This window comes from Mustela erminea, chromosome 19 (genome assembly GCF_009829155.1).
Source record: "Mustela erminea isolate mMusErm1 chromosome 19, mMusErm1.Pri, whole genome shotgun sequence".
NCBI lineage: Eukaryota > Metazoa > Chordata > Mammalia > Carnivora > Mustelidae > Mustela > Mustela erminea.
The window spans coordinates 37,696,747-37,709,489 of record NC_045632.1 but is presented as its reverse complement, the minus strand read 5'-3'; the positions used below and the strand labels follow the sequence as shown (position 1 = coordinate 37,709,489).

Here is a 12,743-nt window from a genome sequence, read left to right as displayed (position 1 = left end):
AAACTAACCATAGGAGATACTAATTCAGACTTGCACCTCCCTCTGAGTATAAGACTAAGTCATACAATTTCAGCTCAGTAAAAAGGAATTCTGGTGCGTACCTCTTTAACATGATGGTGGTTCATGTATGTTGGGTTTCTGAGATGGTACTTCAGAAACTCTTCCCCTCAGGCTTCTCTATTTGAATCTAAGCATTCTTAGTTTATTGCTCATGTTACGTGATAAGAGTTATGCCCAGATTAAGACTTCAAAACCATGAGTATTTCTCTAAAATTTTCATATAGACTCAGGCTATATATCCTTTCCAACAGCCTAAAACCGAACCTTCTCATGGACTTATTCTGAATCATATACAGTTCTCTAATTCCCTATGACAAAATAACATGAAAGGAAATAAATATAAGGCCCACAAAATGGGGCTAATGATTACCTAGTCTTTCATTCACTTAACAAATATTTGCTAAGTACCCATTATGCATCTTAAATTGGTTATTTGTTACTTAGAATTTCCTCAGTTTATGTCTGCATCCCCAGGGTCTATCACATCCCTATTACTATATTACTTTTTTGTAATAAGTGCTTTGATGAAAATATAATTTTTTTTTATAAGATTGCATAACAAGTCTGGGGCACCTGGGTGGCTCAGTCAGTTAAGCATCTGCCTTTGACTCAGGTCATGATCCCAGGGTCCTGGGACATCAGGGTCCCTACTCAGCAGGGAGCTTGTTTCTCCTTCTCCCTCTGCCTGCCGTCTATCTACATGTGCTCAATCTCTCCCTCCATCAGATAAATAAATGAGTAAATAAATAAATAAATAAAAATGAATATCTTAAAAAAAAAAGATTGCATGACAAATCTATCTGGGCAACTTGGGTGCAGTTAGTAAAGAAAATGATCCATAAAAAGGAAAAAAAAGGCATTTAAGCACAGACATAAAGAATGACATAAATATTAATTCAAGTTAGGGCTAAGGGAGAGTAGACAGATTACCAGGCAGAAGAAAGAGTAATGTAAGTGCCGAGGGATGAAGATCCTTGACTCATAAAATGCCAGGATGGTTAGAACACAGAAGATTGGTAGGACAGGAAGCAGGAGAATGAGGCAGGGGCTAGACCATGCAAGTCACATGGGAAGAAAAAAATCTATTACAGAAATTCTTAATGGACTTAGCACGCTTCTAATGTACAGTGAGTTGATCACTTCCTTAAAACTGAAACATTCCAAATAAAAGTGGATAAAACAACCTGACCAAGGTTGTTATGAAGATCTTCACTCTGTGTCAAGTCCTGTGCTGAAGGCTGAGAACAGAAACTTGACTAAGTCTAGTCTCCCAAGGGGGTTAGACTTTAGTGAGATAATACATGCATTTTACTGAGTATTATCTATTCTCTCTACAAGGTCAAAACGATTGCATAAAAATTCTAAGACCTTAATTTTAAGATGGCTGTTTTTGATACAGTCTCTAACAATTTTTAGTAAAGCTCTAACTAATCTGGAGGAAAGAAATGGCAACAACTGAGCATATAAGTGAATATATTTATTTATCATGAATCTATTATTAGAATCTGAAAGGAACTTCATGCATAATGGCATAATGTAATGTACTGCCTGAAATTAAACAAGTCTATACACCTACCATTTATCTGGTCCCTATTTTACTATTTATTTGGAATAGACCTTGTTTTACTCAGCCAAGGAGTAAGGAACCCAGGGATACCACTATTTGGGGAATACTGTCATTTGAAGTAGGCCTCTGCTGTTGGTCCACTTTAACACCCCACCAAAATCAACATTCAGTCATAAGCAGAAACAAATGGGTTTGGAATATGAAGCAAGATTCTGGAAACGGAGTCCTTCATCCTCGTTGGCATAATGCTCAGAAGCAAGACATTCCAGGAGGAAGAGAAAAATGGGAAAATCCTTAAATGGAGGAAGTACAGAGAATACAAATATTTGACTATTTCACTGACTAAGACTATCAAACAGCCAGGTGATAAGGTTAAGATACGTTGCTACCATCTCAATGCAGCACAAACATTGCTTTCCACCTGGATATTGGTCCTCCCTCCAGAAAGCCAAATGCTTCTGTTCTACACTTTTCTTAAATAGATCTTGGCATAACACCCTTGTTCCCCTTCCCAAACCTTGTTTTTATAAACTCAATTTCAAGAGATTTAAATTTAAAAAATCACGACATACATGTCTATGGGCTTTCAGTGATCACTCTTTTTTCCTCATAGATTTTCCAGTTTTAGAAAATGTGTTTTCTCCAGTAAGTCATTATCAGGATATGCTCTTCTGTTAGCTCAAAAGGAAAAGGTAAATGCAGTAAGTGCAAAAATCAGGAGCAGAAGCCATGAGGATAGACTAGGTTGCAATGCAGAAGCAAGACTCAGAAGGTGGAAATGCATGAAAATATGAAGGACTGAAAAGGTTTTCATTTTTTTATTTTATTTATTTTTTTTAAAGATTTTTTATTTATTTATTTGACAGACAGATGACAAGTAGGCAGAGAGGCAGGCAGAGAGAGAGGAGGAAGCAGGCTCCCTGCTGAGCAGAGAGCCCGATGCGGGGCTCAATCCCAGGACCGTGGGATCATGACCTGAGCCGAAGGCAGCGGCTTAACCCACTGAGCCACCCAGGTGCCCCTTATTTTTTATTTTTTAAAAAAATTATGTATTTATTTGACACAGAGAGAGAGACAGCAAGAGAGGGAACACAAGCTAGAGGAGTGGGAGAGGGAAAGCAGGCTTCCCGCCCAGCAGGGAGCCTGATGTGGGGCTCCATTTCAGGACCCTGGGATCATGACCTGAGTCAAAGGCAGATGCCCAACCAACTGAGCCACCCAGGCGCCCCTGAAAGGAAGGTTTTTAAATAATACTATAGTATAATTGAATCCAGGTTTAGAGGCACCGAACAACTTTTTTATATAGCTGCCTTTTCCCTTTGCATCACTGGAAAGAAAAAAAAAAAAAGCAAGAAAAGAAAAAAAACTAAGGAAACAAAAAGAGTGCAAAGTAAACATGATAACAAAAAGTGCCTTCCAATAAACACCATCAATCATCTTAACGTTCAAGGTCAAAAGCGGTTTTCTTTTTGGGAATCAAGAACAAGGTACAGGTGTCGCCATAATTTCTTATGCTCAGAATTGTGTTAGAGTGTTGTTAGTATAGTGCGATAAGAAAAAAATTAATATAGGCATTTAAGACTGTAACTTTCCCTCTAAGCATTGCTTTAGCTGCATCCCTTGCATTTTGATTTGCTCTATTTTCTTTTGCATTGTCTCACAATATTTTTCTAATTTCCCTTTTGATCTCTCTTTGACCCAATGGTTATTAAAGAAAGCACTGTTTAATTTCTATATATTTGTGAGTTTCCCAAATCTCTATTACACACATCCAATTCCATTATGGTCAGAAAACACATTTTGCATGATTATCCCTTTAAATTTACTGAAGTTTATTTTACGGTCTTGCAAATTATCTACAATGCAGGATGTTCCCTGTGTACTTAAGAAGGATATTATTCTGTTATTGGTGAAAGCAGTGTTGTATAGATATCTCCTTGATATAATTGGTTTACACTATCTCTTAAGTCTTCTATCTCCTTTATTTCTGCCTAGTTGTTTTATTCATTATTGAAAGTGAGAAACGGAATATCCAACTATTACTTTCTAATTTCTAGATATAATATCCTCAAGAAAATATTACATACTTAACATTTTATACACTGCTTTTTAAAAATACTTAAGAAGAAAACTATGTATTCTATCTTTCATAATGACAAAATTACTTTTCCTGATGCTCTTTATTTTTAATGTGGATTTGAATTACCATCTGGGGTTATCTGCTTTCAGTCCAAAAAGAAGTTCCTTTAGTGTTTCTTACAAGGCATGTCTGCTGATGACAGATTCTCTCAGCTTTTGTTTACTTTCAAAGTCCCTATTTCATATTCTTTTTGTTTGTTTTGGAAAGAAAGCTTTGTTGAATATATGATCCTTGGTTGAAAGTGTTTGCTTTAAGCACTTTGAATATGTTTGTCCCATGTCCCTCTGGCCTCCATTATTTCTATAAAACTTCAGTTGTTAATCTTATTGGAGGGGGGGTCCTTTATAAGTGATGAGTCAGTTTCAACTAGCTTTAAAGTCTTCTAAAGTCCCTGTCTTTGGCTTTCTTTTTTTTTTTTTTTTTTACCATGATACATTGTTTGTGAGTCTCTTTGTGTTTACCTTCTTTTTCAAAATTTTTCTGCAGTTGTCAGATTTTTTTTTTTCTTTTCTTTCTCTCCTGATATTTTTCCTTCACATGTGTTGGCACATTAAATAGTGTCCCACTTTCTTCTTCGGCTCTGTTCATTTTTCTTCATTATTTTTTTCTCTCCATTCTTCAGGCTGCATATTTTCTATCCATCTGTCTTCAAGTCCACGGATGCTTTCTTTTGCCAAATCAAATCTACTGTTTAGCCACTCTAATTAACATTTTATTTCAGTGATTTTATTTTATTTCAGTGCTTAACTCCAGAATTTCCATTGTGCTCTTTTAAAAAATAATTTCTGTCCATTGAGATTCTCTATTTGATGTGACATTATCACCATATCTTTCTGTTTTCTCTTCAATCGTGATTTATTTTAGTTTATTGAACCCATTTATAATGGCCCCTTAGAAGTCTGTTTAATCTGGTATCTGGTTGCTTTCATGAATAGTTTCTTTTGTCTTTTTTCTGGTATATGGGTTTCCTGTTTCTTCATATGTCTAGTAATCTTTGTTGGAAACTGGACATTTTATATAATTTATTATAACTAATCTGGTTATTGGCTCCCCATCCAGAGCTTGTTATTGCTATTTGCTTATTGACTGGCTGGATTATGTTCATTAAGTCTGTTTTGTCTCTGCAGTATTAAGTCATTGATACTTTACCTCAGGGGATCCCAGCTTTAGGTATGCCCAGTCACCCTAGAATGACCCTGGTGGTTTCAGCAGGGTCTTCTACGTCTCTTTTCCTGACCATGCCCCAGGTGTTAAGCTCCACTAATTGCCAGATGATTTCTGTTTTCAATTTTGGGGCCAAGCTTGCTCTAAAGACTAATCCAATCAAGTCTGCACTCCTTATAGTGTATTTCTGTGGGTCAGTGTTGCAGACTTGTTCCGCCCAGATAGGTTCCTCCCCCAATCGCTGTATCCTCCCTCCTCTGCTTGCAAAACTGTAAGCCACTGACTCTATAGGTGAGTTGCAAACTATGATGTGTTTCTCTGGGTGAAGTGTTTTAGATGATGAGCACCTGGTGCTGGGGGACAGGAGCTTTAAGTCTTTTTGCCTTGCCTCTTCCAGCAGGTAACCACTGCCTTACAGGCAGAGCAAGGGCAACTGAGGCCCTATATTCCCAGTGGAGGCCTGCCCAGGGAGAACCTCTACTGCACAAGAACAGGCTGTGAGAAAGAAAAGAGCCCTCTCTTGGCTGCACTCACCCAAAATTTAGTTTCAACAAAAGATATCTAGGAGTAGGATGAAACTGCATCATGTCCTAGTTTCTGGCAAGACAGTCCTTTATCTGCTAGCTGAGGGGAGAGAGATCCCTGTGTTCTTGGCTGAACCAGTTTATAGTAGAATTTCTGACTCACAGAACTGGGAGAAGGGAAGGAGAGTGGTTTCTGCTTCATACACCGTGATTTCACTCTTCTTACCAACCTTTGGTAGATTCTCTTGGATAAATGGTTCTTCATTTGCTGCTTGCCTCCAGGACCATTTCTAGAGATGTTAAATGGTTTTCCTTGTACAGTTTTTAGCATTTTCACAAGGGAACAGTTCTGTGGAGCTCCTTACATTGTCTTGCTGAAGTGAAACTCTGTGATGAGACATATTTTTATAAGTAAAAAGAAAGGTTTAGAAGGTTGTTAGAATTAAAATTAATGCATAAAACAACTACACTTTAGGGGCACCTGGGTGGCTCAGTGGGTTAAAGCCTCTGCCTTCGGTTGAGGTCATGATCCCAGGGTCCTGGGATCGAGCCCCGCATCAGGCTCTCTGCTTAGTGGGGAGACTGCTTCCCCCCCTTTCTCTCTGCCTAACTCTCTGCCTACTTGTGATCTCTGTCAAATAAATAAATAAAATCTTTTAAAAAAAGTTTATTTTTAAAAAATTACACTTCATACACCACCAAGAATGATTTGAAATTGCACTACTAAAAAGGTAATATTATCAAAGCAACAAAATACAGTGCCAATGATAATTCTAACAAAAGATGTGAAATTCTCTTGTAGCTAAAATTAAAAAAATATATTGACATATATTAAAGGAAATAAGGAAACTATCATCTTGAAATGGAATACTAAAGATCATAAAGATGCCAATTCTCTCAAAATTGACTTATTTTTTAATATAATTTCTACTCAAGTTCTTAGAGGGATTTCTATAGAACTTGATAATCTGATTCTCTATTTCTCAGAAATCAGCAAATGAATAAGAATAGCCAAGATACTCTTGAAGAAGAACATGATGGGAAGAATAACCTCATAAACATCAAGATTTAGTATAAAGTTTCCATATGTAAAAAACATGATCTTGATGGGGGATTATAAAAACAGAGCCTTGGAACATAATAGCCCCTAAAAGATGAGGATACACAAAAATTTGATTTGTGAGACACTGAGTGTTGAAGAGCAGTGGGTAAGGGGTAAGTTCCTCAAAACATAACCTTAGGAAAATTACCAGTACAGAAAAAAACCCAATTCCTTACAATGACCTAAATGTGAAGATAAAATTTTAAAAATATTTTATGTAATTCACAATTTTAAAAATAAGGCTAAAAACACTAATCTAAAGGACATTGACAAAATTGACTATATTAAATTAAAACTTTTATGAAGTTAAAAGAAGGTAACATAAGTTTTAAAGAAACCAACTCCCAACTTTATAGAAGATGTGCAATACATAGAATAAAAAGTATTTCAAATACAGGAATTTGAACTGTGTAAAACTGCTGGTATTTGTTTTTTAAATGTTTACAGTAATAACAGTATAAATACAGTATATTTACAGTATAAATAAAGTAATAATTTCATGTGGTATAATAAAATAATTCAAGTAAGTAAATAAGAAATATAAACACCAGTCAACAATTTTTTTTTAAGTGAGTAGGTATAGAGGGAATTGACTTGCCTGAATGTAGCAGGTAAAATTTGGCAAAAATGTCTCACAGACTTCTTCTACTTAGTCAATAATTTTCTGTATGTAGGAGGTTAAGAACATACACATATGCCAGTTATAGTAAAAATATGAGTTTAATGGTAGACTCACCAATGCTTTTTTTTTTTTTTTTAAGATTTCCTTTATTTATTTGACAGTGAGAAGGAGACAGTGGGAGCAGGAACATGGGCAGGGGGAGTGGGAGAGGGAAAGCAGGCTTCCAGCCCAGCAGGGAGCCTGACGCGGGGCTCCATCCCAGGAACCTGGGATTATTACCTGAGCCAAAGGCAGATGCCCAACCTACTGAGCCACCCAGGTGCCCCCCACTAATGCTTTTCTAAGCACTAAAGAGAACAGGTTTCTTTGACAATGAGCAATATCGCAGCCGCAGTTTCTAAATTATCATTATAGACTGTTTTAAGGAGAGAATATGCAAAAATAGTTTCCCATATAAATAATGTCAGCCACAAAAAGACAAAAGCCTCGTTGTAATTTTATTAATTGCATCCTGAGGAACAATTCCCATCTTCTGTTTTGAACTATAGTATACGAAATCACCCACAAATGTTCCTTGCACTAATTAACTGTACTCAAACTTGTCACACACTTTCTGAAAATAAAACATGGCTATATATTCTCTATCTGTTGTGAGATAATGTTCTCCAGTTTTTAGCTTCATGGTATTTCCTTCTAGGTCATGGAAATAAAGATAACTGGATCATTTGGTACATTACTGTGTACCTCTAGCAGAGACCTCTTTTCACTCTTCAAATTACTAAATAATGAGGCAAAACCAGAAGAAGTTCAGAAAAAAATAATGTTAACACCATCTGAGTGTTTTCCTCTTTGCTTAATAGCAAGGCACTGCAAATACACTTGTATCTCAAACAAAAGTAAATATATTTTATACATCTATTTTGGGGAATGACTATCATTTTTTTTCCTGAAATTTTGATATAGCACTACATGGTACAGAAAATTTAACATTTATTTAAAGTCATTTGAGTGGAATATCTGTTCATGTAGTTGAGTGTGCTAGAAGCTAGAGGATACTGATGACCAAGAATTGGACGACAATAGTTGGAATCTCTGCTTAATATGCAGCAGTGAGGTAGCCAGGTTTTCTAGGATCTACAAACTGGCCAATATATGAAAAATATATCCTAACTGAAATAATCCTTTTGCTCAAATAACATTATACACATTAACCGGTATTATGTTTGTGTTTATCTAGAATATCAGTAAGATAATATGTTCCCATTTTGAATAGATATGTCTTTCATTAACCAAAATGAGAAAATATTAATTAATCTATACAATATGACTGCAGTTCATGAACTAGGCATGAATGACCACAAAAATTTATTCTGGGGACAAAACTCTGAGAACCATAGGGCTAGTATGGGTCCAGTCTCTCCTCACTGACAAGTTTTACCTTGAACTGAAATGCACCCTTCAGTATTGCTTAAATGTCTTAAAGTATTGTCTAGATGACCAATATATCTTTCCATATTAATTAATACACATAAAATATAACATCTGCCTCTTATAACTTCATATAACTTCTCATTTTATTCTTATTTGTATAACCACTACAGGCCTTCTCTATAGAATTTTAATATATGTGGCCTATCGCCTCCAATTGGCAGTAAATGGGACTTTTGTTATATCTTAGTTTAAATGCTCAAGGGCATTTGTATGCCATGTTGTTTTATAATCCTTCTCTTAATATAGAGGTTCCTCTGGGGCACCTGGGTGGCTCAGTGGGTTAAGCCTCTGCCTTTGACTCGGGTCATGATCCCAGAATCCTGGAATCGAGCCCTGCTTCAGGCTCTCTGCTCAGTGGGGAGCCTGCTTCCCCCTCTCTCTCTGTCTACATCTCTGTCTACTTGTGATCTCTCTGTGTCAAATAAATAAATAAAGTCTGTTAAAAAAAAAAAATACAGAGGGGGGCACCTGGGTGGCTCAGTAGGTTAAGCCTCTGCCTTCGGCTCAGGTCATGATCTCAGGGTCCTGGGATCAAGTCCCACATCAGGCTCTCTGCTCAGCAGGGAGCCTGCTTCCCCCTTCTCTCTCTGCCTGCCTCTCTGCCTACTTGTGATCTCTCTCTCTCTCTCTCTGTCTGTAAAATAAATAAATAAAATATTAAAAAAAAATACAGAGGCTCCTCAACCTGCCTTTCATATGTGGTGAAATTCTGTCCAGTCAATTCTGCATTGTCAGGATAAATGAGAGAAAAATAAACTTATTTATGGAGGTAGGAGTTGATCACTGTTTTCTGAAAGGACAGGTGAAAATTATTTTTATAAAATAAATCTTCTGCATTTACAAAGTGATGGTAAAATGTCCTCAGTTCATCATGGAGCCCCATTTATTCAACATATCAGGGTGTGAATGTTTTGGTCCATGCTAGCTGGGGAAGTGGGGCGAGGGTAGGGGGAGAAAGAACCTGAGTGTCCAGCGAAGTTGGGATGGTCTTGAGTTTTGCAGAGGATTTATGAGCTAGAAAAACAAGCGTTGTCTGGGCAGCCATTTTGAAATGATGCAAACTATTGTTAATTTTCGCTTTTTCCAGATAATTCCCTCAGCATTTTGGCAAAGCACAATGGATTCAACCGCCAGAAGCAAGAAGTCTATCTGTTGCCAATCATAATCAGTGATAGCGGGAATCCCCCTCTGAGTAGCACCAGCACCCTGACCATCCGGGTCTGTGGCTGCAGCAGTGACGGTGTTGTCCAGTCTTGCAATGTCGAAGCTTATGTCCTTCCGATTGGACTCAGTATGGGCGCCTTAATTGCCATATTAGCGTGCATCATTTTGCTGCTAGGTACGTATTGCCTTCATCGCTTAATGGTCATCATTTTTCTGGTTCATAAATGACTAAAAAATAGGATAGCAAAGCAAATCTGAACCCCAGTCAGGTGTCAGCATTCTTTTGGGGAAAAGGTACTTTCCTGCACGTCTGTAAGCTTTGACGTCACTAAGGAGGGGTGAAGGAAAAAAAAAAAAAAAGCTCTGTGATAGCCCACATCCAATTGGAAAGGACAACTTGGTGCCTTTTTCAACGCCATCACCAGTGAAGAGAGAATATAATGGTGGTGGAAGTGGGAATGGACATTTCTCTGGTTACAACAGCATCTATTCTATTAAAAGCCCTGCAGATCTGATGTACACCAATTTACTACAATGGGAGGTGCTCATGTATCCAAAGTACTCTTTTTTTCCCTAAATAATGTACAGATTGGATTGCTGAGTCCATCCAAACACAAAGTTTGGTGAGATAAAAAGAAAACAAATAAGCGATTTTTTTTCAAAATTACATTGTGTTCCTCAGTTATATTCTTGATATCAACATCAAATTAAAATGAAGATTGCAAATGAAGGAGAGATATTTTTGTAACTTTCCTCTTAAAAATATCTATTTATGAAAATGAGATTAGAGTAGGAAGATATGCACAAGGAAAATTAGACCTTATCCTGTCCTTAAGTAAAGACTACGTCTGTTATTATCTTTCCATTTGCCACCTGTCCTGTTCACCGAGTGTCCAGATTAACATTATTTCTAGCCATATTTTACCCCATGAAAACCCATGAAGTTTGATTTGGCTTGTTTCCCTTTGCCCACCCACAGGCTTACCTTCCCAGACAGAGGAGTCCCAGCTTTCCCACAAGACAAGAAATTGTCCATGCCCATTTCATGTTCATCTTGATAATATCACTTCATCTGTGAATGAAGATTATTTGATTGGAGAGAGTCTTGAAGAGCTGATAAGACACAAAATATACTAGATATAATTAACTCTGCTCCTTTTCTTTATAGAAGAAGGGCATGGAATCAAAGGATGTTATTAAATGGCTTGCCTGAGAGCCACAGCAAGTTAGTTATTTTATCTGTGCTGTTTTCTATTTTGTGCCATTTATTCTAGAGCTTCTAACAGTATTACATGCAGCTTTCACCATGGATAGATGCAAACTTACTCTTTTAACCCAGCCTCATCACCATTTAGTCCACAGAAGCAGCCTGGAATCATATGCATTCAGAATCCAATCCCCATCCTTCAGACAGGTGTCTAACTTAATTCCCGCGTGAATGTTATTAAGGCAATGGCGCTCTCTCTTAACATACACGAGGCGGTGCTTGTGAAATTATTTGCAAGTCAAGCTAATTGTTATTTCACTTTTTTTTTTTTTTTTTTTTTTTTTTTTGCCTCCAGTCATCGTGGTGCTGTTTGTAACTCTGCGGCGACATAAAAATGAGCCCTTAATTATTAAAGATGATGAAGATGTACGAGAGAACATCATCCGCTACGACGATGAAGGAGGAGGGGAGGAAGACACGGAGGCTTTTGATATTGCGACTCTACAAAACCCAGATGGAATTAATGGATTTTTGCCCCGTAAGGATATTAAACCAGATTTGCAGTTTATGCCAAGGCAAGGGCTTGCTCCTGTTCCCAACGGTGTTGATGTCGATGAATTTATAAATGTGCGTCTACATGAGGCAGATAATGACCCCACTGCCCCGCCATATGACTCCATTCAGATTTATGGTTATGAAGGCCGAGGGTCTGTGGCTGGCTCCCTCAGCTCCTTGGAGTCCACCACCTCAGACTCAGACCAGAATTTTGACTACCTCAGTGACTGGGGTCCCCGCTTTAAGAGACTGGGAGAACTCTACTCTGTTGGTGAAAGTGACAAAGAAACTTGACAGTGGATTATAAATGAATCAGTGGAACTGAGCATTCTGTAATATTCTAGGGTCACGCCCCTTAGATACAACCAATGTGGCTATTTGTTTTAGAGGCAAGTTTAGCACCAATCATCTATAAACTCAACTACATTTCAATGTTGAACCAAAAATTAATAATAAAAATAAAAAGTATATGTTAGGAGGTTATAAATCTTGTGGAGTGTGAATTAAAGTATGTGGAGTGTCTAGAAGTCTTTGGATATTTGATATGTACCTAACCACCACAGACAAAGATTGGGATCCTGGCTAATCCTTAGAGCAATGGTTTTTTTTAAAAAAAAAAGAGGAAAAAATCCAAATTAAAAGGTGCTTTCTTAGAAAAATGGACCTGCAAGAAATGTGCTGCTGATACGTGTCTTCTGCAAGGATTTTTATAAATGCAAATGGTTTTTTTCCCCTTCACCAATAAGGATCCCGCCACAAATGATAAAGCAATACTTGGTCTGCTGTACATGGTGACTTTTTGGAGTTTTGGGAGGCCTCCTAGATTATACGGTACGGTGACCACACATTGTACATAACTGTTGGCCCCACTCATCAGAGACTGAAATAGCATCTTTAAATATTGTGTCGAGCCTTAAAATATTCACATGTTCCTAATCCATTCCAGGGTGGGGATTGCCAACTCAGTGGTGGGAGGAGAGAAATCCCATTTAAACAGGCTTGTTTTCTGGAAACAGGATTACTCGTTCCCTCCGCTTCATCTTCTTCCACAAGGACACAAAGGTCAACTGTATCACACAGTGGACTACATAAGAGACAGATGGTTTTATTGCTAGCGCGTGAATTTATTTGTTTAATCCTCGAAATA

At 37.5% G+C, this 12,743-nt stretch overlaps 1 protein-coding gene across 3 annotated transcripts in view; it reads left to right on the top strand.

Moving 5' to 3' along the window:
• Positions 1 to 12,261, top strand: part of CDH8 (cadherin 8) — a 397,301-nt gene extending 385,040 nt beyond the window's left edge. For all 3 annotated transcript variants that reach the window (XM_032325835.1, XM_032325833.1, XM_032325836.1), the window contains 2 exons: positions 9,758 to 10,009; positions 11,397 to 12,261. In XM_032325835.1, the coding sequence (XP_032181726.1) occupies positions 9,758 to 10,009; positions 11,397 to 11,890 (746 nt within the window). In that variant the 3' untranslated portion in view covers positions 11,891 to 12,261. The remainder of the gene's footprint in view (positions 1 to 9,757; positions 10,010 to 11,396) is intronic.
• Positions 12,262 to 12,743: the final 482 nt, after the last annotated feature.